General features: G+C 37.3%; 1 protein-coding gene across 4 annotated transcripts in view; it reads right to left on the bottom strand.

The window, feature by feature from the left end:
• CADM2 (cell adhesion molecule 2) overlaps positions 1–27462 on the bottom strand; it is a 580300-nt gene that overhangs the window by 148583 nt on the left and 404255 nt on the right. For all 4 annotated transcript variants that reach the window (XM_066208460.1, XM_066208479.1, XM_066208469.1 and 1 more), the window contains one exon: positions 20432–20581. In XM_066208460.1, the coding sequence (XP_066064557.1) occupies positions 20432–20581 (150 nt within the window). The remainder of the gene's footprint in view (positions 1–20431; positions 20582–27462) is intronic.

The raw sequence follows: 27462 nt of genomic DNA, 5'->3' as shown, positions 1-27462 counted from the left end.
TATGTGAAATAAAGAATCTGACCTCTCTGAAACTACAGAAACCCTGAAAGAACCTTCATATGGAAGAGAACCCATATTATTATATTTGCCGTGGGTTATCCAACATATTTACACACTTTCTACTTGAATAACACAAAACAGTCTCAAAGCCAGCTGCTAGGAAAATAACAATTACTACTTGCTCTGGTTGTTACACGATACCTAAACCCACATCTTATCTTTAATTTAGAGTCACTGTACACACTAACAAAGATGAAGATACCCTGCCCTCAAAGGTGTAACATGTTTATGAGGCAAAGCAGAGAAAGGAGGGACATTTAAATCCTCCAAAGGACAGGCTTCACACAGAAGCTGAAAGAGATTGATGGCCATACTTGCAAAAGTGCTTATTTGACAAAACAAAAACCTCACCCGACCACCTCCCTAGATTTCTAGAGAGGCAAGGGTTCCTCATTCTCTGTCAAATTCCTATCATCCAAAAAAAAAAAAAAAAAAAAAACTTATGAAAAATCCTGAACATTCATTTTCTCTAGACCACAATATTATAAGGGACAGATGCAAAGAGCACTTGTTACTGAAAATAAGACAATATTTTTCTTAAAGAAGTGATCAAAGCCCTCAAAATCTTTTATCTGATGGTCAAGGATATTTTCTATGTAATTAGAAATGTAAATTTGGAAACTTTTAGATGGAAGATGGCATTGAATTATAAATCATCAAAGTAGGATTTGTTTTAATGCTTATGTCCACAACCAGAGAATGCTGCAGAAATATGACTAAACATTGCTACTGCCTGATTTAAAACAAAACAAAACAGAAAAAAGGTGAAACACGAATAGTTCCATCCATCCTGAGATGGACGATAGGCCATCTTATTTACCAAAGGCTACGTAAGAAAACTTTGAAAGAGAAATCAACACCACATTTCACGACTCCTAACCCAGTACTTTAGGCATAAAAATAATTTTTCTGTAATTACCATTTTCCCCTCAGCCAGTTTCTGCCCTCACAGTGTCATACTGGGAAGTCATTCTGCTACTGATACCTAAAGTACCACAAAGTGATTTAAGATGAGGTTTTGCTCTTTCTGATAGTGTTCTTTTAGATGTTCTTCTGATCTCCTTTGAAGCCATCTGTGTTCCTTCTTCATTTCCCATTTTTCTTACAAGACATGGCTTCTGACTCCCTTTTCTCTTTGAAATCCCCACCTTCTTCTACAGAAACAAGCAGCCTAAAGAAGCAGAGTACTGAAATCTCATCTCCTGATGTTCTTTGAGGACCATTTGGACACTCACTACTTAATATATTGAATCTGACAGAAATCTTCAGTGAAACCGTGCAAAAATGAAGAGAGCAACAAGGAGTACAGAGACTTCCATATGATGTGAGATTAAAAAGACAATCTTTAAAGTGGGTTAAATGGAGTTTGGTGAGAACTAAACTTTATCCATAAAGTGATGAGTTAGAAAAACTAAAGAGTGCCAAGAGTCTAATTCCAGGGATATGCATTTGAACTTATATTCCTTAGGACTAGAACATTAGGGTGGGAGTTGATAGTTCTCATGAAATATCCTATCAGTCCCACCAAAAATGGCCTTCCAAAAGTGCCTGATTACATTTAAAGGATTATAGCATGAGCCTATCACTGGCACAAGTTAGTGAAGCAGTTCCATTGCACGTTTCAATTTGATGGCATTGCTTTCCCTCTGAGCTGTTTAGAATAAACAACTTGAAGTTTACAGCGTGAATCTGTTGAGTTCAGGAACCCAAGAATTCTGCTTGTTGGTATGCTGTGAGAATGTCACTGCGAATGGCACCAGTGTGCAAAGCCCTTTGGGGACCTTTCTGTTGCACACCACACTCACCAGAACAACCTGGTGGGACAGAAGAGTTCTCATTGTTCTGGAGAGAGACAGGTTCAATCATCAGAGAGATTCTAAAATCTCCTTTAATCATCAACATCAGAATCAGTGACTCAGACATATTCAGAGGGAGAAGCTGTGGGGGAGTTTCTTCAAAAAGAGCAAGAAAAATAGAGTAAGCAAAGCACAAAACTAATTAAACTTGATGCAACAAAAAACTCAAGCATTTTTGATGCAATTTATTAAGGAGAAAAAGCTGTGAAATTAACAGCAATCAAAAACTAATTAAAGTTGATGCAATAGGAGCAGCCAAAGAATGCCTGATAACATTTATTGAACCAAAGAAACATGGCTGTCAAGTTAAAAGAAATCAACCAAACTCAGTTTTTGAATAGTTACACAAAGATAATTATTCTCTGGATGACACTTACAGAATAAGATTCAAGTCATTACCTCAAAAGACAAAAGGACTGACATGCTGTGTTAAACTGCCTGTGAAGAAAAGGGCCTTAATACAGAAACTTTTAAAGTGATTCCTAGGTCTTGCATATAAACAAATAAGATTCATCAATCAAAAGCAATGCACTGCTATTGTTGTATCAATCACTTCTATAAAATAATATTTGACAAATATTTGGGAGAATACCTTGTGTCGCAGGGTACTTGCAAGGCAGGGACTCCTGGTTTCTCATCCTATCTTTGAAACTCATTGCCTCATCGCCTGGGGCAAGTAATTATCATCTAGGACTCCATTTGTTTTAGGATTAGGATGCAAAAACTCAATTCCTGATGTCAAGCACCATTTAAAGTATGGCTAACTGCCAGAAATTCTTTTCTTATAGAAGGTCTTGGTGGGGAATAGTGAAGTGGATCTGTCTGCAGTGAGAGAGAGGCACTTCAATTTTCCCACTGCAGCTGTATATCTTTTGTATCACAGTCTCAGATTTATTAAAAAAAAAAATTCAGACAAAAATAGGTGTTCACAGATTCCAAAGTAAGTTAAAAGCTTTCTGTTTAAGTAAAATTGCACCTTGTAAATGCTGTAGGAAGGGTCACAATCAGGTCTTAGTAATATCAATCTCGTCCAAAATAGTCAACTTCCAGCACCTTTATTCTGGAATAATCATTTAAAACCAATTTGGGTTTTAAATTGGTGAGCTCTATAGGCTTTCAAAATTCTTTGCAATAAATCTCCGACATTATCATCATCATCATCATCCTCCTAAAAACTATCACAAGGCTCCCATTCATGCAATGATCAAATAAAAGTCTGTCTTGTAAAACCCATGATATAACAGCCAAGTGTAGCACAGATCCAAGGCAAACTACCAAATTTGTTTTGTTATTTTAATCTCACAAAGATAATATCCTCATCTGAGAAGTTCAGTTTCCCATAATTCATATACTGCTTTTAAGTTCCCACTTCCTAGGCTAATTAAAAAAAAAAAAAAAATTAAAAAATCTACCTGTGTCTGGTGTAGGGCATATCAAAAAGTGATGCCTTAAGTGTGGTAATCAATTTCAAAGAGCTGCAATCTGGTATAAGTGACATGGCTAAGTTAGTTTTCGAGTGTTTTTAAGCATAAAGTAGTGGGTTAATCTGTCCAATGGTTCTGATTTCCTATTTTACCACCAAGGAATTTTTAGCAGTGGGTGAAGTCCTCATTACTTACACAACCTTTCAACTGTACTTCTTTTTCATAAGAATGCTCAGCCTTACATTGTCAAAATATCCATTTTACTTTCAGAGACAGTTTATATCATTAACATGGATATTTAATGGATGCTTTTTTTCCTAGTCTGCTCTGAAATAGCTTAAAATCTCAGAATGAAAGTCAAGATGTTAAACTCGTAGTTATCTTGGAAATAAACACTGTCTTGCAGGAAGCACTTGTTTATATTCACTTTAACAGTGGATGAATAAGGTTCCAGCAGAGCTCCAGCAAAGAGAACATTTTCATGTTTGTGACTTTATTATAGACTTCAGCAGGCTGGTGCAGAACTTCTTTAGACCTAAAATTGCAGCACCACATTAACTCCTTACATAAGCAAGTTAAAGTCACTGCAGAGGATAGAGTTGTATCTGCAGCTCTGTGCCATGATTTGGTCTGTCACAGACAGAACCTGCCTATAAGGCAACGGTTGGGAGGGATAAATTATATCTTAATTTCTTGATCACACAAGGTTTTTAAAGAAATAGCTCTCTGTGGGTTTTTTTTAGTCAATTCTTCAGCAAAGAGCTTCTGAAACATGAAAGCCCAGGAATTCACACCTGTTTATATTAATTTGCCCCTTTTACAAAAATTCTCAGCTTTTTTCTCCATCGTTTCCTGAGGGGTAAGAAAGAATTGGGACTTACCCTCCTGATCTAGAGATGCCTCATTCTCTTCTCTCAGCTGCCTGGTCAGTCTCTGCCTCTTCAAGTGGAGAAGAAAAAAAAAAATCTACCTGCCTTTCTTGCAGTGGCAGAATATATTTAGATCACTTTTCTCCATGTTCCTAATACCCATGAATTTACATATATTTTATACTCACACTTTCTTTAAAACAGACTGGAACTGGACAACGTATTAATGAGGGAGCATTTGGAAGGAGAAAATGTGAGTTCAATGATGATGCAATCATATGGTACAATTCACTACAAACATCTGCTAAAAAAAGGTTTTTCTTTCAGCACTTCAGATTAAATGCACACTCACAAAATTCCAGAACAAGTCTGAGAAAACCACACTGATAGTACACCCCTTGCAGGAACATGACTTGAAAATGCCTGATCATCTCTAGTCACCAAGAAAAGGAAAACCTTTGAAGATTCTCAGATCATATTGTTTTCAGTACCACATAAATTACATCAATTCAATTTCTATTACCCTCTATTCCAAGTCTATTAAATCTTTACTAATAGGTCTCCTTCATGTCATGCCAGTACAGTGGGATGCAAAGCCCTTTTATCATAAGTTAAACCGTGGTAATGGGGGGATGGTTGGGTGACATACTGCTCTCAGACAAGGAGAGTAATTTGCACATTTTAAAATAAGAAATTAATCCTTATCGCCTCTGTAACAACTTGAAGGACAATTCTGATCCACTGTGCCTTCATCAGTTTGATGTAAAAAAATACCCATTTATTACTGTAGATAAAAGAAGGAAAGGAATTTGCCACAAAATATGACTGCTGGAAAATCTTTCTTCAAAATTGCTACAAAGTACATAAAATGAATAAGGACATTTTCATATCACAGCCATTTGATCTTTTCCTTTGCTACTCTCTCCTGTGTTTGAAAACATAAACACAGATGCAGGCTGTTTGACTATCTGAGAAGAAAATGGAAGATTCTGTCACAATTTGAAAGAGAAAATCTTTATTAATAAAGGTGCGGGGTTTGGGGTTTGTTTTCAGCAAAGTGAGTTTATTACTGACCGGTGTGAAAAACAATCCTCTCAGGAAGCTGCAGGGCACTGATAGATTGTACACAGACTCCTTACCTTACCTCATTACAAACTGACATCATTGCCAGCAGATTTTGTTAAACGCGGATGAACTGCACCTCTTAAAGCCTTCAGCAGCAAGGCTGACATTTTTTGGACAGCAAATCCTCTCATTTTTGAAAAAGCAATGATATACACTTTAGGACACATCGATCTGGAGGATGAGTCCAAGCTCATCCAGGCTTAAAAACCTTGGAAATAGCACAAACTGACCTGAGTTGCATTAACTTTTCTGAATTCCTCTATAGGCTCTCAAAAGAAGTGGTTCAAACATAACATGATAGGAAAGCATTTACAGCTGTCGTTGGGAGCCTCTGCATTGTGTGCTGATGTGGCCCTGCATCATCCTGGCATGATGAACTCTGGCTTGAGGAGCAAAGGCAGAACTGAGAGAAGCAGGCTTGGAATAAAGTTTTCTTGCATTACCTCAACTGCAATACAGACGGAGAATAATGCGAGTAATAAAGCAAGGATGTAGCAGGCAAGAACGGGAAAATACGCTGCTTAGCACACTTTCATCTATAAATGGGTAAAAGTATGCACGTCCTTGGTAACTTCAACACTCAAACCAAGCTGGATTTGAAAAGCCTAACTCACTATAGAAGTGAATTATTTTGCACAAAGCTACAATATGTTTCATACCATAGTTTTAATTTTCTCCAGAGTTGAAGACTTCAGCAAAAGAGCAGGGCATCAAAACAAAACATTTTACCCTTCTATTTTAGGGGATGGGTGTGCAGAGTTTTTAATAAGCAGGGAAAAAAAATGTTTAGAGGACTTGCAAACTGTACCTTTCTTTTGTCCCCATTGAGGCTGCTCACTTTCTGAAAACAAGCATAAAAAAAGCTCAAGATGCCCCAGAGACAAAGCAGGAGACATATTTTTCTGTTTCTGCTTCTCCTAGGAACAAATCCCACCAGAAACTGATACAAAAAGAAACCGAAGATTTTTACATTTCAGAACAAGTTTCCATTCTATACCCATAAAGCTGAACAGAAATAAACATTTTAAATTTATTTAAAAAGATAATATGTTTATATCAGGCAATTTTTGTCCCCTCCCCCAGATCAGATTTGATCCTTAATGTTGCATTTTGAAGAGAAGAATATTAAAATGGGGATATTTCCTGCAAAACAGCAAGTCCAGGTCTCACTGCAGTTAAGTTCTGAAGGAGAATAGCTTTAAAAGAGACATTAAGCTTCCCTTATTAACGCTGAAAAGCTTCAGTAAAGAAGCTTGTTAAGCATCAATCCACAGCTATGCCTGAAAGACAAACAAAGGTGTCTTGATGACTAAGGATGCCTGTTACAGAAAGTGTGGGTACAGTCTAATAGTTCCTCTTGAAATATTTTTTGTCCTTCACTGTCAAAAACATTGTCTTTTCATAGCCTTTTCCAGAAGTTAATTTAGGGTGAAAGATCAGGCAGGTGTCATTCCTGTGAAGCCTTGACATTTTGTTCATAACAATTTCTTACTGTAACTGGTGAGCAACCAATTTACCGGGAAAACACCCAGGAGGGGTCCTTGTCAGACAGAAGGAACTGGCACTTGTGAGCTTCTCAAACACTTCACCAAGAACTGGTGAACAGAGGCTGACACAGGTATTCTAAAAAGAATACCTCAGGTGGTGCTCAGCCTCCTGAGTGAGAGGAGCAGAATCTTGCATGATTTCAGGGCTCCTACTTGCCTTAGCTCAAAGGTGACCCCCTCACCTGAGTGTGACGCTTTAAGTTTTAGATTCCATGTTTTTCAGATTCTGTGTTGCCTAGGGGTGTAGTTCTGAGCCTCATATTAAGTGCTAGTCAGCTCTCTTCAGAAAGCAGGTAGACAAAACAAATCCTTTTCCTGCTGAAGACCAAGGACAACTTTCATGCCGAAAAGCACAAACAGCGGACTGAAGAAGAATGAGATCTCCCAACCTGAAGCTGTTATTGGACAATTAAACTCCAATATGTAAATGGACCAAAACTTATAAAAATGTAAGACCTCGTAACCAGCCAGCAATTTTGTGACCATACTTAGTCCACCCTGGGTGCAGCCCTGCTCAGGCCCTGGGCTGCTCAAGATGGATCCTGAAGGCCTTTCAATAAATACCTGCATTATTCACTAGCTCTGTCCAGTCTGTTTCAGGTCAGCCTTCCCAAGGCATCAAGTGCAAGGATAATTCCAGTATGAACCTGTACACTGCAACAAACAAAAAAGGAACAAGCCCTACCCTTGCACTGCCCCACCAACCAGCCTGCCTCGGCAGATGCTCATGCACGGGAAACAGCCATTTAAAATTCAAAACATTGACCAGGCAGCATCAAGGCACTGGGGAAGAAAATGATAAGAAAATGTTTCTATGCTAATAAGGGGAAACTGAAGCCTTCAACAGGTCAGAAAAAAAATACCCATTCACAATCCTGGCTTATCTGCACAGAGAGAAAATTCCGCATGTGTGAGTCAGTTGCTAAGAAAGCTCTGACTAATGCAGATACAAGTCTGACTTTTTAAGTTGACATTTCTACTTTTCCAGTGGATCAGAACTGTCAGGAGAGTTCCCCAGGCAGAGCAGAGGATTGCAGAGCAGAGTTATTCTGTAGCAGTCTGAGTTGTGGCGTAAGTGCTTTGATGGAATTAGTAATGGTGGTTTAAGAAACAGCCTTGGATTCTATTCCCAGCACTAGCAATTACCACTCCCATAACAGAATCAGAACAAAGGAACAAAATCAGATAGAAACGAGCTGGCAAAGAGCAAATTCCCTTCTGCTGCTGCTTTCACAATGCCATTAAATAACATCTGGCAGTGGGGCAGGGCAGACAACTGGAGACAGGAGCATTTTAAAGCGCTGCTACTAGACCTGCCAAGAGCTCAGCTGTACAGAGTCCTTCATGTCTCTTCTGCTTTTCTCACAAGATGTGACTGTGATAAACATTTATCCTTCAAAAATTAAAAAAAAAAAAATTATCAAAAATGCTTCTTATCAACTACATCAGCAGAACATACTGTGCATCTGTAGATGGATTAAATATAATTTTGCTAGGTGGTTGGAAAAAAAAAGTCTTTGAAGATAGCATTTTGCATGGGTTAATCACCTCCTTCATTAACGAAAGGAATACATACTGAGAACATCTTTCTGCCATCCGATTAAGCAATGAGCCAATACAATTGTAAATCTTCCAGAAATTCCCCATGGTTCAACTCAACAGAGGCAATTCTTTACTTCTCAGACCATATCTCTCATTTTCAGATAAGCATTGCATTAATTGTGTACAAAAACTTTCTATCATGCTGTTAAAAGAAATGGAATGTGACTGTTCTGATTCTCCTTAGCAACCTTTGACAATGAAGAGATTGAATTATTCATTTGTATTTTTAATAATATAACAACATTTTTAAAGCTTGCTCACCACTCAATTGCTCAAACAGCACGTAAACTCAAAACTGTTTGATTCCAGTATAAACAGTGCCACTGTGGTGGTTTTTTTTTTGGTGGTTTTTTTTTTTTTTTTTTTTTTTTTTTTTTTTTTCTTTTTTTTTTTTTCTTTTTTTTTCTTTTTTTTTTCTGACTGTTGTAGCGGCAGGGACAACTTACTGTCTCTGTAACTGAGGTAAAAAGGATTTTGGGGTACTATTCTGAGAATCACATGCTATGAATTGATCTGCAAGTCTTTGGGGTTTTTTTCTTCCTATGAATGAGGCAGATTTTAAGTCTTGTCTGCACTGATTTTATTATTTACAATTAATTTAAGTACTAATTCTCAGCACCCATATCATATAAGTTTGATTTTCTGAACATAGTTCAATGCAGACAGGTTTTCTCCTCTGTGCTAATAAGCAGCACAACCATGGTATTAAAATAGAAAAATTCAGGATGGGGAGGATACAAATGATACCTGCTTTATTTTTAGGAAAAAAAAAATCGACTGAAAAAGTCTGAAGAATATCAGGAGAGGAAACACATCCTGTATGAAGAAAAATAAATAAATATACGTGTGCTAAGACTGTATATTATATTGTACATTTTATAAACTAAGCTTTTGTCTACTAAAGCTACAGTAATAGCTTTTTTAATTCCTTTACAGTAGGAATAAATTAAATCATGACCAGATAATCTTTACAGGAAACCATCTAGTAAGACAGTTTTGCATTTTTTGCAAAATAATATGCATATCTAAAATGTTATTTTAGATAATGAGAAATTCTATTTAAATTGCTTTGCTTCCATCTAACATACACTTGAGCTTTCAGTGTAATTGCATGGCATTATTATTCTCTTAGGCTGCTGCTGGACAATAGAGTTACAGATAGAAATAAAATAGTAATAGCTTGTGACAGGTTACACTCAAAATGTTTGATCAGACTGATCAATGGGCCTTTGCTTCCAAAGCTAAGCTGAGGTTCAAGAAAGGAAAAGATAATGGTTGTTCCAACACATTGGATGTATCTCAGTGAATTAGAAAGCACTTGGGATGCTCCTCCAGACTTAATACAGCTGTCACATACAAGAAATGCTTTTTACCATCTCAGACTCCAAGATGGAAATTCTTATCTGCAATTTTTCTTTCAAATAACACTTTTGTTACTGTTTATTCATTTATCATACATCTTGGTTTTACCTTAGATTTCAGAAGCTTAATTTTTCTACCCAGTCTTGTAATTATTTTATATTATCTAAACAGCATACTGAAAACTTATTGGTATTTGACAGTGAATATACAAATATCCATAATTACCTATTAGTTACTGTAGATTAACTGTTACAGGCATTTTAATTAATTTTTTTTTTTTTTTTACATCTGTTAACATGAGATTAAACTCTCTGGGCTATTGGTTTTTGGTTTGCTTTTTCCTCCTCTCCATATACACAATTGCCTTTTGGTTTTTGTGTTTCCTCAAGCTCCTTTTACCCAGAGAACAGGCCTCTGAAAGTAATCTCATTCAGGTTGATTCAGTTCTCGTTTCAGTTAAATTTAAAGTTATTTTCTTTGGCTCACAGCAGAACATTGTAGAGTCTCTCACTGAGGTATTGAGGATTTTCACCACATATCAGCAGCTCATCAGCAATTACTTTTCTGCGCACAGATCCTTAAAGATCCAGGACACGATGATTTGTTACAAGTTCTGTGCTGAAACAATCATGTTCCTTAAATAAGTTACCACCAGAAAGGGGGAGGAAAGATGAGCACTTCTAATAATGTTAGATTCCATGCTTCCACCTCAGAAATTGAAAACAGTATTATTTTTAGGCACATCCAAGCACTATGAAAACACACATTTACTGCCTTTATTTAAATATTTGGATATATTAAAATCCTCAGTTTGCCTCACCTTAATACTGCGATCCTCCTGTAAGCCATTCATCTGGCTTTTGGATTGGCTTCATAACGTCTGATGTTAGATTTGGTAAAAATGGCCTTTAATTTATTCCCCACTGACAGAAATTTAATTAAGGTATTCTATTTTTGCTAATACAGCAGAATTTCTATTCACGTAATACACAGGAGGCATTCAAAAACTTCACTTAGGTTCAGTATACATTTGCTTTAGTGGGTATATTACACACATATTTAACATACCCACTGAAAAGAGAAGCTGTCTTCACCCTTGCTAAGTGTGCAGAGACAAGCCTGCTACAGAGATGTTCATGCTCACTGTATTCCAGCCAGTTCTAACTCGGAGAGGATTTATCCACCTGAGCTAACAGACTCCTAAACCCTGATAATTCAACATTGTGGGGACAGAAATTCTCTGGGACATCTCTGCCTTATTTGCCGGAGAAAGATGGAAATGTTTCCATAATCTGGCAAGCTTCCATCTCAGAGAGGCTGCAATTTCAGAGGGCACAGGGTTGGAGCTCACAGGTTCAACTCTGTTATCAAACCGGGTTCTGGGGCCAGTTTGGAATCAATCCAGTTGTCAGGCCTAGGTAGAGCAGAGTGGGAATTCTGAATCATGCCAATAGAAGAGGCTTTTTCAATTCCATTACTATTTTCCTACCTGGCAGTCAATGTCCTTCAGCCATATCCTTTGGAGTTCTTTTTCATCCACTTGGGTAATTCTCTAAAAATATGTTGTTGATTCGCTCTTCTGAACTACATCTCTCCTTGACCTGCTGTGTTTTTATTCCTCCAGCATTTACTGACTGATAGTTAATCTTCCCATTAACCCATCTAAAAGCAGCTGGAATGGCAGTGACTGTACCACCTGCTGCTAGTGTAGAGCTGCTAAGATTATATTGCATTTCATGTCAGTTCCTGTTCCAAAGTCAGCTTTTGAGTGAGTGCTTCCAGTACCACTACCCAGAGTGGTGCAGAATCTGAAATTTTAAATGTGTTAAGCTATATCCATGTCTATAAGCTATCCTAAAAATGTTCTTTTCAGCTGATCTAATTTGCTTGGAGAAACCCTATGGAATCTGGACAGACTTGTCTGCAGTATCTTAGCTAGCTCAAAAGTCTCTTCATGGCACTGTGCCACACAGATACTGTCATGTTTTTAGGGGTTTGCCCTTGGAAGAGTTTTATCCTCCAGATGCAAAGTCATGACTATGCTTGTAGTGTGGATTTTTTCTTATTTCTACATCCAACATCACACATTTCTGTCCAGGGAATATTTGAGTGTTCCATGATTGTCCTTCCCGTTTAATTATAAATATCCTTATGCTATTATCCTAAAGCTATTCATTTATATACTGATGTGCCGTTTCTAAATATTTGCACTTCAACATTTTCCAGTGCTGCCGTTTTCCTCTGAGAAGAGTAATTTTCACCAGAGCTGCAAATATCAGTTATCCCTAGCAAAGTCAGTTCTTTTTGTTCTCCACAGAAGAGTTTTCTTGTATTTAAGAATCACTTATATGACAGAACATTCACGTTCTGGCCTGTCTGGTGACTTTCTTATTCCTATGACTCTGCTGCACTGAATCCACTGTGATACAACAATCAGCACTCTTGCCTGTCAGCTAGTTTCTCCAAAAAAAAAATAACCTTCACCTTCCCCAAGGAACACTGTTCGCTGTGTTCCTGATTAAAAACAAAATGTCTTTTTTTCTGCCTACCTTCATGTTTTTTATGATGTACAATGCTGAGCTCCACTGCTCCAGGATCTACCGCTTATCATCGCGAGTCTATTGTCCCACTTGCCCTTCTCTGCACTCAAATTGTTCCTCACTATCATTAGCTCTAAGAATTGTCTGAAAAAAACCCCAACGGGTTCAGAATTTAATGTAACAGGACCATTTTCTTCAGAAATCCCAGGAAGTTTGGCTCATCCACGTAAACAACTAGTGCAGAGAGGGCAGATATATGAAATTTCTCTTGGCACCTCTTTTCAACTTTGCCCCACCCCCCCCCCCCCCAAAAAATGGAATTTTCAGTTGTAAAAGATCCTCTGCCATTTAAAAAAAAAATAGCCAGCAGCCTGAGTATCATGAAACTTCATTACAGAGTAATCTTAACAGTGTCATCACAACTACTGCTTCAATTCATCATATTCCAGTGTATCAGCTTCATTCTCCATTTAGCTTGAGTGCTGGTAAACTCAATTTCTGCACATACCCACACTTCAGCACAATATAATGCAAACTCCTACACTTTCTAACCATGTCTACAATACAGCCATTTACTCCCTTAATTCTGCTAAGAAATGGAAAAATAAATGCTCTAAGTGGGAGTAGTTCTACTAATTTATTGCAATGAAATAATATTTTAATGCATTGTAATACATTTTTAAAATGTAATTTTCTTATTCATGCAGACAATAACTGTCAAGATATTTTAACAGACTCCTGGTCCCTTTTATCATGTTGTGTTTTTAAAGTGCATGAACACAAGCATTCCGGGTTTCAAAAGTGGCAACCTGTTTTGAAACCATGGAGTTTAAGGATAAAGTGAGACACTTGATCTCAAAAGCTCTAAGACAGCTTCTTTTCTTCCCCAGAGCACTAAGGAGCTACCATCCGAAATGATTTCATCTTGTTCCCTCCCCTGACCTAGAGGGAAGCTATTCTGGGTTTGGTAGGGATGGAATTAATTTTCTTCATAGCAGCCTGAATGGTGCCATGTTTTGGGTTCATGACCAAAACAGTGTGGAAAACAAATCAATGCACTGAATATCACTGAGCTGTGTGAAGGCCTTCTCTGTTTCTCACTCTGCACCCACAATGAAAAGGACTGAGGTGGCCCAGAGGTTGGGAAGGTACACAGCCAGGACTGCTTACCCAGTCTGACCATGGAATAGTCCATAAAATACAGCAATTAAAAGCTTGGGAGTTGTTTTCCCCAAGTAGGGATTGCTTGGAGGCTGCATGGTGCATCACACTGCTGGTGGGACAGCCTTTCCATTACTTGGAAATTTTTATTCTTATTTCCTCCACTTACTACACTCTCTTAACCTTGATCTCTAAGTTTTTCTTGGTTTTGCCAATCTGATTCTCTCCCCTACCCCCTTGCAGGGGAGTGAGGGAGAGAAAGAACCCATAAGAAAGAAACAAAACTGCAGCTGAATAACTTAACCCAGGTTATCTGTCCCTGTATGCCATACTGTGGGTCTCAAAGAAAGATAAGAGCTGGCCAGATAGCAACTGATATTTTTCTGGCATAGTTGTGAAATCAACAGATCTGACTGAATGAAAAAAATGAAATCAACTACATACCTTGGAACTACTACTCGAAAAGATCTTTATGGAAAGCTCATAGTGAAAATCATATTTTTACCTCATACAATAATTTTTGTTAAGTGCTAGAAACTTCCTAAATACTATAAAGCATTTACAAACTATTGCTATTCAGGTCAGGTAGAAAAAAGAGTGGACAAAATAAAATCCTGTCCTTCTGTATAACTTCTCCCAAACTTATCTGGCTGTAAAATAACCCTTCAATAATTATCTGCATAGCTTTCTTGCATTTTTCCCGCTGCTTTTCATGCTACTTCATAGTTTGACTACAAGGTATTCCCTCCTTGAAAGTGTCTATTAAACTCTAACAGTGAATCTCTAATTTATATGGGTACCCTAGGATGGGGTTAAGCTTGGTCATCATCTCCTGTCTGATGCCATTTCCACTCAATTATGTAACAGGAAACAGAGCATGTGAAGGTGGAGACGTAAGTCCATTCATCATTGCTACTCGATTTCACGTTACCTAAATGCTAATACTCCCCGTCCTCCCAACAATACAGCTTGTCTGCCTCCTTGTCTTGCATAACTAATTAAATGTTCTGCTTTTCTTTCTACTGCAAAAAGAAACATTATTTTCTTTGCTTCTCTGACTCATGTTTTGTACAAGCCTATTCCTTTCGTCTACACGCTCACCTGCATCTTAAATTCAGCTGCTTACTAGATCATTAAATGTCTACAAGAGGTAAGTTCACCATTTCTCCTCAGTCAGAAATATCCTCAAATTATTTTTGTAACTCACAAGAAGCTCTGCTTGTTTATGCAGATGAGAATCTGAGCTGAATCACCCGAGAATGGCATAATTTTGTTTTATACTTCAATAGCCAGAGTCTGGCTGCCACAAAACAAGTCAAAGGGTAAATACAGAAAACCAGGATGGAGTTCTTTATCTATAACATCAAAAAGACAGGATTTTCATACCTGAAAGGATCAGCCTTCTGGATGGCAATTCAATCACTATTTTAGTGTTACAGTAAAAGAGTTCTCTGCACTAATGAATCCATCTAAACATGACACTGGAATTAAAATCCCATGCCTTGTACACAGTGAATTTCTGTCTCCCTCCAAATTTCTTTCTACTGAGAAAGAAAAAGGTCAGGAGTTGTTTTCATGGAGCTGAGAGCACAGCTGGGTATCCCAACAGTCATGATGGTTTGACTGGAGACACGGCCTAAACTCTCTAAACTCACAGGCAAGTTCCAACACAATATTGCCACCCCTGAGAGGGAGCAAATGCTGAAGCTCATGGGCTGCTGCTGTAGCCAAACATGTTCCCACCAGATCACCCGAGACACTGTGCCTATCAGGGAAGCTCTCGAGAGCTTTGCAAGAACAGTGCCCTCTCACAACCCTTGCCTCGTGCACCGCTATCTCTGAAAGCTTTGGGCATGATAGGGAGCTACATAAATGCCAAGCACTCTTAAAAGCGAAAAATCAAAGGTCATATAAAAAAACATATTCAGCTGCTGAGGGATGAATAATTCTGAGGCTGGAATAGCCTTTCTAATTTTTCAGTAAGACATGAAAGTGCTACTACTTGATGAAAGCACAGGGGACATGTACCTACCGATGATCAGCATCAGGCACATGTCTCGTCAAAATCTGTGTCAGTTTGTGGCAAACTTATCATGGTCAATGTCAACACACCCTTGTCTTACTATCAGGAGACCTGCAAACTTTCCTGCTAAGGTGGAGAGCAGGTATTTTACACTTGCACTTGCCCGACTGAACAAAACTGTTAGATCTGTACACACCAGGTACAGATCCTCTTCCTTTTGATAGTCCAATTGCACATCTTTATACTGAGGAGGTCAAACACCTTTGATATCAACAGCCATTGTACAGGTACACACTCCTCCTTTGTAACTCAATATCCTGCTCCATATTTATCTATATTCCCTACTGAATGGGAATATGAGAAGATGGCTGCTATAGTAAGCTGCATAGAGGTTCTTTTCAGTCTTCTCTCTATCAAGTATCTCTGTGTTTCCATGCTATGGCCTTTTTCTTGTAGCTCCGCATTCATATTTATGTCTCCCTGCATTTATTGCCCTCTCAAAATCCTTAAGAAGTGACACTAGCAAAGATAAACTAAAATAACCTATATTAATTTAAAATAATATCTGTCAGTTCTACACTGTTGCACATTGTGCTTCTTCCAAAGGCAGCTATGCAATTATAGGTACTTGGGTGCATAAAGTGATACGGAGGTTTCTATGGCAATTATTCATTTTAATTGAAAATTGTGTAGGGAAAGACTCATTTCAAGTGCAGCATGCAATTTGCATTTGTTTCCAGAAAATCTGAACTTCCTTAGGGTGAGCTGTGAATTCCTATTTTTTGGGAAGACACAATCTTTAAAATTCTCTTGGGGGAGGAGGGGGTTGGAGACCGAGGTAAGGTTGTTGAGCTTATTAACATTTAGGAACATGTACCCACTTATTCACTACAGTATTTTTCACTGTCTGGTAAAGTTTTGATGCTTTAAATAAAAGAGAAAGATTTAAAAATATAATTGAAACACAATGCTCTTGAATCTCTGAGGTACAGGAATCAGAAGAAAGACAGAAGTACTAAAAAGGGCAGCAAGGAGGCAGGTCACCAGTGAGACCAAGACCACCAGCTCAAACATTTCTATTTTCATATATTTTAGCAACACTGTGTTAGAATAATAATGAAGACAAAGTTATTTCAGATCTTAATATATTCTAGTGTCAAAGAAAGAATTGGAGGGAAGCAAGAGTTTCACCATGGTTAGCTAATAAAATAAAGCTATAATTTAATTTCCTGTAGGAAAATAGGGTTTCTTTCTCATCCCTATTCCCATCACCACAATGAGTCAAACACATTTTAGGCCTAAATTTACAACAAAAACAAAGCAGACGTACCGCAAGTGATGAAGACCTGGAAACAACCTCTGAACTGTGATCTCCCATTCACTAAATTCAGTGTTGCCTCTTTTGAAACAAGGCTCCCCTGATTTTTTGTCTATATCATTTTAAGGCTGTGTAGGCCAAGTGCCAGAAATGTCCCAAGTTAAAAATAGTTCTTGTCTCCTTCATAAATAATAAATAAATATTAAACTGCTGTGAAGGTTGGGGTGGAAGTATTCTTTACCTTCACACAGTCCTCCTAACTGAGAAAAATCTGTCCTTAGAAAGAGGTGGCCAAAGCAGTATGTGAGGGGAAGCAGAAGAAAAATTTTAATAATGTGGTTTTGGTAGTAGTGTGTTTGGCTCATTGCACTTCTGTACTTTAGAATATTTAGAACAGAAAAGGAGGAATGACTCCTAACTGCAACGTCAGTGATTGCATTACAGTTCAGAAGATGCAAAACTACACGAACGTGATTGTCATAATATATATGTCATCCATTTTTAATAAACTGGAGACTAATAATTAACCCCTTGTGGATAGGCAACAGTAATTTGAAAGGCACATTCCTTCCAGGTGACTGACTCTTCTTTTCCTTTTTCACAAGAAATTCTATTTTGGTTAGAAAATGGCTTTGCAAGACAGGGGAACCAACTTGCTTGAGAAAGAAGCACGAGCACAGAAGGGGACTCGCCAAGGACAATCCAGCAGGGGAGAGCTTTTCACTGCATGGACAATTTCCTCTATTTTTGGCACCTGTTCTGCCATATGGTGGTGGTCCTAGGGTGGATGGTTGGGCTCGATGACCTTAAAGGCCTTTTCTAACCCTAATTATTATATATACTGACAGCTCTCACCTCCCTCATATTCTGCTGGACTCTCGACCCTCTTTTGACACTTGCATGCGTTCCTTCATTTTACTATTTGACTCTCTTATAATTATTAAAATATATAGCTATCAAAAGAAGAGGGTTTCCTGAATTTGTTTTATGCTTCCAGACATGAAGGAAATACACTCACTCCTGCGTGTGCCATTCGTATAAAGAGAAAATAACCTATTGAGGGGAAGTAAAGTTCAAAGTAAGCAAATTTGATTCATTTCTGAACATGGCAACAACATCCAGAGTTACTCAGCTCTGATGGATAGAAGGGCTGCTGGTGATGCTGCTTGTCTAAGCCTCTGTTTTCTACACAGAACATTACTCTATAGATATTCAAACTTCCATTAATTTTCAGGGTTTGAGAAACACAGCTATTAAAAAGCAATGCTCATGGTGTTGAAAGGATAAGTAAGACTTGGAGGTTGGTTTTGGCTAACAATAAGAGACAGGTTTGAATAAACTCTGGCAGAGGCACTGCTGTCAATAAATTAAATTCAATGACTGGTTCTAGCAGAAAGCTGCTCCTTTATAGCCAAATTGTATGCCTAGCCGGGAGAAGTGGGAAACGAGGCGGGAAAAAATGGGGAAACCTCTACAGTTTCACTTGCCATAATTTCCTGACAAAACCACTAAGAAATATCTCTCTCCGTTTTGGCTCAATAATGGAAGCATCAAAAGCATGTGAAGGAAATATCTTTCTTACTTATAGGAACCCATACATATACAAACAGGAAAAATTGCCAGTGAAAGCTGTAACTTCCCTTTCAGAAGTGGCAGAATGGTTTTTTCCATGCAGGAATTGGATGTACTGCTCCCTCCTCTCAGTACACTTGAGACTGGAAATATGATACACAGTGCAAACTGCTGCTAACAGAAGACTTATTAGCTCCAGCTAAAGGATCTGAAGATTTTTCTTCACCACATGAAGACATTTTCATGTGTAATAGATGCAGAGTAATTCCTCCATAAAATTAATCATCAAATACTCCTTCAAGTCTTGGGACAAACTGAAAGTTCAATAAAGAGACAGTGGTCCCTTAAATTTACACACTTGAGCTCTGCACATTTCCTGTGGGGAATATAAATTGCTTCTAGTACTTACTACTCTGCATGCCATTCAAATTCTGCTGCTTTAATTCATTATATTAAAAAGTAATACAAACTTCAATTATTTGTTGTAAAAGTAGAAATTTTGCTGAAGCACACAGGAAATTCAATTCACACCAAAATAGCTGAAATGCCCAAATTAATGTATTTGCAGTCCTCACACATCTTTCTCAGCATCCTTTAAAATGTCACTTATTTTATAAAAGATACAGTCTTTCTGAGTACTGATGTGTCCTTTCAACAGACAAGGTCTCTCTGCTTTTAGTTTTGCAGACATTACTTACCCACCCAAATGGTGGGTAAAATGAAGGGGTGCATGTGGGCAAAGGTGACAGCACAGGACTTACAGCTGGAAAGTTTGCACCTTATAAACCTCTCATCTTCAATCCTACATTCAAAAGGTACTTATGATTTCAAAGAAATTGCAAATCAAATGATTACACGCTACAGGAAATTAGATAAAAGAGAAAGGAACCACTTCAACACCATCAAGAGATTCTATTCAGCTATTATATTAATAGTAAAAAAACATATTTTGATTGCAGCTTCTGCAGGTACAAAATGACAGGTTTTAGATTCTCTTTATTGAAGTGCACAGATCCACAAAGCGTTTTCAGTCCTACAAGGTGTTTTAAACTCTTGTAATCATTCAGCAAAGCATTCGGACAGCAGTTCTTTAATTTTGAGCAGAGTAATAACTGCACTTGTTAAAATATGTTCTAGAGTATGTAACACCTTTCAAAATAAATTCAAGCACCAGAATTAAATATAACTGTTGAACTTTTGTACCAGTGAAATCAACACCAAAGCTTTTACATTTTTTAAAGCCAAGTGATGAATTTATTACTCCTAACTTTAATTTCTTTACAGAATCTACTGCAATCTTTACGTTAATGTTCTATTATGTAAAATGCAATGCTTTTTCAGTTCAGATATATGTTTACAAATATATACCACTGAAAAATAATATCCTTATTTTTGTAAGGAATGGATGTTTTCCGGTCTCTTTTTCTTCACTAATTTAACTAAAATGTAAAAAAAATCTGCCCATGGAATCATTGGAAACATCAGGACACAAAATCCAAGCATTTTTATTAGCTGTTAAGGACAGCTGCCACAGCAACTGTGCATTGCACCAATAACCAGACTGCTGTACACTAGTGGCAAACTGTAGGATTATATACATAAATGTAAAAATATATAGAATATATATTTATGCATACACACTAATAAAAATAAGTCAAGTTTTACAGGCTACTACTTCTCTTGCCACTCATAAATGCTCTTCCAAGATATTTTGCAACAATGTTTCCCAAATTATCTTACAATAAGCCCTTCAAATCCTATTCTTTTTCTTTCATACTTTAAAACAATATAATGTGAGAGTATTTCAGTGAACCCCAGTTAAAAAAAAATCATATAATAATTATAACGGAAAACATCTATTCCTAGAACATATAGGAAATACATTAACATCAGAGTATTTAAAATAAATGGTTTTAAACGTTTCTTTGTTATAATAAACAGTGCAGAAGCATAAGTTCAGTGAACAATTTACCTTTTTTGTCATCGAAGTAGAGTGTCTGTTGAGCTGGATTTGACCACTGGAGGGAGGTGTTATCATTTTGATCGACCCTGCAGGTCAAATTTGCTGTTCCCCCTTCAACAACTGTGACGTTCTGTGTGAGTGGGAACTGCCCTTGGCTGCCTGAGGAGGGAGGGAAGGGATGCAGAAAGGAAGAGAAGAAGAAGAAGAAGGGAAAAAAAAATAATAATAAAAAATTAAGTTGCAGGATTGAAGTTATTGCAGCAGCTTCCCACAGATTATAGACCCAGAATTCAACGTGGCCCAGTCTGACCAAAGATATGTAGTACAATAAATGTTTTAAACCTGCATTTACAACATATTCCCTGTATCTGAGAAACGGCTAGATGACTTAAGAAATAAGGATTTCCCCCCCCCTCTTTTTCCCTCTCTGTATGTCATACTATTTAGTTCCAAAGAAATACTCTGCAGTTTTGTCTCCTCAGACATACCAAAACTCAGTGCAGGCAATATAGTTAAATCACTGTTGAAAACATCATTGAAAGCATAATATAAAAATCCACAGTTTTTAACACAGAGGGATGGGGCAACCTTGACTCCCTGTTTCTTTTTTATGCATTTTAAAGGCCTCTCAGGATGATGCTTTCTGTGTCAGGTGTGGAAAGCTGTTGGAGAACAAATGTAGTGTGAATCTAACCCTTGATGCATGTTCCGTTGGGGGAATATAACCTGATCTCATATGAAAATGGAAGAGATGATGTAGTAGGTCTCTTTCACGTCTGTGATTCCATGCCAGAGCATTATGAATCACATGAAGTGCTTGCTGAAAAGTCACTGGAAAGATTTACAAATGCCTCTACACAATGCAGGAGCAGTATCAGTCAGGTCCCTGAATCACAAGCATTTCCAATAGCATGGTAAGGCTAAAGTGTTTATGTAGAGTGAGGAGAGCACACTCCTTGTCAACAGCACAGCGCATTCTGACAAACAGCACTGAAAGAAGGCAGCACAGAAAAAAAACATGGAAGTGTTTTTTAACATGGGTGGAGAAAGAAAAAAAATCTTCAATAATAAGCAAGACACATCATTGAACATATGATTGTTAACTAGGAGATACATTATTTATTTAAGGATACAACTCGAAAGAAAGACAACCTAAAACTCCAAATGAAATTTATGCTTCTTTCTTCTCCTCCTTTTGTACAAGTTTTACTAAAAGAAGCACTGAAGAGTAGGTAGAGATGCTTGCATAAAAAGTATAATGCCAAGATTGACACTCAAGTGGGATGTGTCAGAAATTAAAAACCTCTCTACAGTCCTACAGGAGGGAATAAGCTCATAGACATGTCACAAGCACATCAAGGAAATAATATATACAGTATCCATTAATGATACAATCCAGAACCAAAAAACCCAGCATAAAACCTTCAGAGAAACATCCTATTTTAGTGGCTCATATCAGACTTGTTCCCAACTAAGTGAAACTGAGTTATGTCTTCTGTATAAAAGCATGATAATAGGAAAATCTATTATCTAGGACACAGGCTTGCAGATGACCAGAGTAAGGAAGTACTAAATAAAATATTAACAACTGAACCTCTATTTGTATAAAATAGAATATAGGATATTTATATAATGATATTGCCAAAAGCATAATTCTAGCCAGATTTAGATTTCCCTATGCAAAATAATCCCAATAGCCGTACACATGGAACAAAATCACCCACATCAGTGAAATAAATAAATAAAATATTTCCATCAAAATGCAGATCTGAGCAACTAGTATAATTTTTTGTATAAATATCAAATACAGCTGTCTAAAGATCAAGATTTACCATGTACTGATATTTACTCTAAGAGGGTATTTACTATCAACAGGATAACAGATACAGTAAATAATAAATAAGGAATACTAAAAATATCATAGCTAATTTGAATGCTGCAAATAATAAATGCCAAAATTCTCATGACATCCTCTGTGTCTGACACTTCATTAATCAAATCCTGTTTCTTGAAAACCACACATTGAGAAATATTCGATGAGAGAAAAATAATAAACAAGGATTGGAAAAAAAAGAAAACAGAAAAGATTTGTCATTTCCTTCCATTTCTCCTCTTTCAATTCCAATGTGTCAAGGAACCTCAAGACATTGCATAAATTGCTTATCATTTAAATTAGAATTTTTTAAACCCAGAAAAAATGCACACAGCCTCTTACTACTTCCACTAAATTACAGGCAACTTACCAAAGAAATAACCTTCTAAAGTATGAGCTGTGAATAGGAGGCTATGTGGGCTAAAACACTTTTTGCCTACAAGAAACATTAAACAGAACCTAGTGCCAGAGATTAGCACAGTGAAATCTGTCACATTAAAGCACTGCAATGGGAGGTAGTTTAATAAAAAACCTGCTGTAATGATTTAGGACCCTATTAACACAGTTTAGGAGATCTCCCCATAATTACCCTGTATTCTCTGTCTGATATTACATCTCTTATCATGAAGGTGTCAGTGTACATGCACTCTGTCATCTGTTAACCACTTCCAAGTCACAGACTCATCTCTGGTCAGGAAGTAAACTATTCTGATCAACCATAAAAATGGAAACTGTAGATGCCATAACCTGAATGGGTTAGAAAGATTTTCTTTGGCCACCCTAGTGGTTGCTGATGATTTGGAAACAAGAGTTAATTTGGAATATAAAAATAAGACAAAAAAAAATTTTATCCTATCTCTTGCCAGCAGAGAGTCCGTATGGTTCTGGAGGAGATGCACAGAGCTTCATGGGAAGTTTGGACTGGAGAAGGAGGTACAGAGAAAATGAGAGAAAATTTAGGATGGAAAGTAGCCTGAGTAGAAAGAAGGGAGCCATTGCAAGACAGAGAAAACCGTATAAACCAAGTCCAAATGAATGCCCATTCAAACTGCACAGCTCTTAATAAAGACAAAAATTATGAGCAAGTGATGGGAAAACTAAAGAAAAGAAAAACTTACGAGATTTACTTTACTGTTTGCATCTAACTTGGAACAATCAAGTAGGGCTGGAAGGACAGGACAAGGTTGTAAAGCCCTGTATGAAACAGGTGAACACTGAAGAAAGCATCAGCATCTTGCCCTTTTACTGCAGTAGAAGTGTCAAAGAAGTGGTTTATGCTACTAAAGATTCCTTCTGGTTCTTGAAGATCTGACAATATTTTGTGGGAGAGGCCTTGTTTCAGTTCATATCCACTTACAAAAGCATTCCATCTTGACTTAACAAGTCCAGTAATGGAAAATTTAGTGGCCCCTTCAGGAACTTATTTCGGAGAGCAACAGTCATCATTGTTAAAACAAAACCACAAAATTTAGTCCTGCTCTGAATTTATCTTGCTGTAGCACCCAGCTTCCACTGACTCTTGTATCCTTTCCCCTGCTCTGAAGAGCTCTCTCTTATCAAATTTCTCTCGTAGGCACTTAAAGACTGTGATCATATCACCCATTAACCTTCCTTTTGATAATCTAAATAAATTGAGCTCCTAAGTCTTTCAGCAGAAATCACATTTTTCTAATCCTTTAATTAGCCAGTGGCTCTTCTCTGTGCCCTCTTCCCTGTGTCCTCTCCTTTCTGAAGGCTGCAGCCCAGACCTGTAAGCCCCACGGCTGCAGTCACAGGAGGCAGAAACACAAAGGTGATGCCACTTCTCTGCCAGTTTTTGGGTATTGTTTGCACACTTAAAAGAGTCCCTTGGCCCCAGGGTCAGACCCAGGAGTGACTGCTGAAGGTTTACCATGGGGCTGGTGTTTTTCCTCAGGCACCCTTCCACTTCTCCTCCTATTTATACAGCCCTATATTTCACTGCACAGAACACAGCTTTTTTAGGTAAGTTCAGTATAATTTATTTCCTACTTTACTATTAATTGAGGTGATTGACAGGTATAATTGAGGTAATAAATATGACTCAGATGCTAACCATCCTACAGACAGGGCTACCCATCCAGATTATTTTCTGTCCTCCCAACAAATGGCTGGGAATGAATGACATTTCTAACCTCCACCAGCAGGTCAAGTCAATCAAACTCATAAATACATATATATATCCACTAAAGTTCCACTAAAGTATATAAAATTACTTTCTGTTCCAAAATCAAATCTAGAGGGAGGACAAAAAAAATTATTGCCTGTAAGGAGTACACTAATAATTAAAAAAAAAAACCCAAAAACAAAAACAAAACAACAACAAAAAAAAAAACCCAACCTGATGGCCCACATTAATAATTCCCTTGCATCTGAAAAGGAAAACACTACAAGGTTATGCAAAGGTAAATGACAAGCAATGATATTACTGCAGAAAGGCATCTGCATTGAGATATCATTGTCATCATGTTGTATCCCAGCCCACTGCTCATTTTAGAAACTTTGTTAGCACAATTATTTCAACTTTCTGGACTGGATGGAGCTATGGTTAAGAATATTCTACCACAGGTTTTTTCTGCAATGCTTTGTGGAGGACCAATACTCATATCTCATTAGCCACAAGCTGTTTCCTGTCAAGAAAGACTTTTTTCCCCCCCTTTTTCCCACCCAGAAATCACGGCTAAAATGCTTTTACATTTAACACTGATTTTTATCTCAGTGTGTGACAAGTCTACGTAGAATAATTATCATTATTTGGTCCAGTTTGTAAACATTCATCATGTGAGTTCATCTCATGTTTTTCTGTTTATGTTTGGGCTAGGTTTTTTTCTTGGTTTTGTGGCTTTGCTTTTGGTTTTTGGTTGTTTTTGCTGTTGGGTTTTTTTTTTTTAAACTTTTTGCAATTACAATGAAAGCTCTTTAATGAGTTCAACACTTCCACTTGATGCTTAGGTGATACCTTCTAATCAATTTACCAGGCTAATTATAAATATGACTAGCTGGCTGTAAGCACTGAGAAAACATAATCCTCTCCTTATTTTGCTTCTGCAAAGGTCTCTTTTTGTAAACAGTTATGTCACAAATTAAGAGACTTTCACAGTATCAGTGCAGCAAGCTTTGTCTACTAATGTCACCGTGTATCAGAGAACCACAAAAAATGGTTTTGGATAGAGAGGACGGCCTGGAAAAGAGGTGAGAGAGACAGCAGTGAATTACCAATGTTTTGCCACATTGGCTCTACTTTTGAGAGCCTGGCTGACCACTGTCCCTGTGAGGTAAATTAAGTTTATTAGCATGTAACAGGGAAAAAGTAGAGTCTACAGTTCTATAGCAGAGAGATTTATCCTTTCCAGTCTTGCACGGAACCACAAAGCCATGGGCTTTTTATTTATACCTCTATAGAATGGTGTCAGCCAAAACCAGAGCCCATAAAAATGCAAAGGTTTAGCAGAGGAAGAAAACAACCCACCAAACTTGAGCAAATTATTTTTCAAAACAGTCTGATTTTTAATGGTGATTTTAACAGGACCAGGTCCTAAAAACAAAGTAAATATTAGGGTGAGAGGGCAAGAGGTTTACTACTTCAAATATCAGCTTGCATCTGTAGGGAGACTACATTAATTTTGGCCTTCTTTCTTAGTAAAGAAACTAAAACATTAGGAAAAGAAAATCCATTATGATGAAATATCTAATATACTGAATCACTTTCCTGGTTTTCTCACTTAATTTATACATGAAATAATGCAAACATCTCTCCAAGGAGACAAAGTGTTATTAGCTTGTCTTTACCTAATTTAAAGAACAGTGATATTGTGAACTTCATTTCAGCAGGCATAAACAGAGATCTGTAGCACTGTGCAACTGTGAGCTTCTTCTGACTTTGCAATGGGAAAGAATCTTCTTCTCTATTTTGTCAGCATGGGTAACAGATTGAAGGTTAGTGTCCTGGAAATTCTGAAGGGAGAAAATTTGAGGCAAGTTGTCGCCTCTACTATTTTTAATTTTTTTTTTTTTAGAACAGTCTTAAGAGCGTGGTAAAAATATCGATGGCAGATTAAAAAAGACAGTTTAACTCTTGATGTATAACTACCTGTTTTGCTTTATTCTAAAAGAAAATAAAGCAATGTTCTTGCATGTCAAACTGCATTCACACAGCATTTTTAAAGAACAAAAAAACCTGCCTGACCATTATTTGATACACAGAGTCCTTGACTGAATGGATTCACCTTTCTGAACTTGCTGTTTTAAATGGCAGTAATTTAGTCCCACATCTGGATAGTAAATACTTTTTCAGTTTATGCCCAGAGGGAATATCCTGCAAACAGTTTGCTCACTGAAGAACCATAATTTTAAAAAAGATTAAAAAAAACCAAACAAACAAAATTGTGTCCTCTAATAACTGTTACATACTCCAGTAACAAAACCTCTTGCAGAGAACATCGGAATTAATGAGAACTCTGCAGAAACTTCCTACAGAATGACAGGCTTAGGAGAGGGAGAAGGAATAATGTAGAGAATAACTGTTAACCCCAGACTGTGCATTCAAGGTCACTGAGCCTTTTTAAATGTTTTAGCAATACTAAAAGAATGCAAAGGCAAAGGACAAGAGTGCACCAGTACAGCCTCTGATTTCAGACTATGAATTTTACATCTGACAGGAAAAATAGAAAAGGAAGAAGCCTCTACTTCCTTCCTTCACTCCATGTTTCAGATGTATGGTTCCAAACCAACAAATATTTGAGCTAACTCAAATATTATTAATTTGGACTATATTGCAGTGAAAGAAATTGCAGATATAAATTGAAAAAAAAAAGAAAAAAACATCTTCAAGTAAAACTATTCCATAATGATAAGCAAGAAAAAGTATGAGAGAGACAATGGGGGGGGGGGGGGGGGAAGTAGGCAGAAACAGTGCTGTTTCCTAGGAACCTTGCATAAGTCACTATTTTTTACTCTTTTCAGGCTATCACCATGGTATTACTTGCTTGTGAATGGAGAAGAGTATCCAGTGATTTTATTCAGTTATTATTTATTGAAAGGTATTCTCTTCAACCACTCTGAATTCCTGAAGAAGTTGAAAATCCAAACATAATTGAAGTGAACCTCATCCTCCCACAGAAGTTGTAACAAACGGATGAATTTGCTGGTT

The sequence above is a fragment of the Chamaea fasciata genome, unplaced genomic scaffold (assembly GCF_029207755.1).
Source record: "Chamaea fasciata isolate MVZ Bird 193981 ecotype frontalis unplaced genomic scaffold, bChaFas1.0.hap1 SCAF_2, whole genome shotgun sequence".
In the NCBI taxonomy this organism is placed as follows: Eukaryota; Metazoa; Chordata; class Aves; order Passeriformes; family Sylviidae; genus Chamaea; species Chamaea fasciata.
The sequence above is the reverse complement of the archived record's forward strand: the minus strand, read 5'-3'. Positions and strand labels throughout refer to the sequence as shown.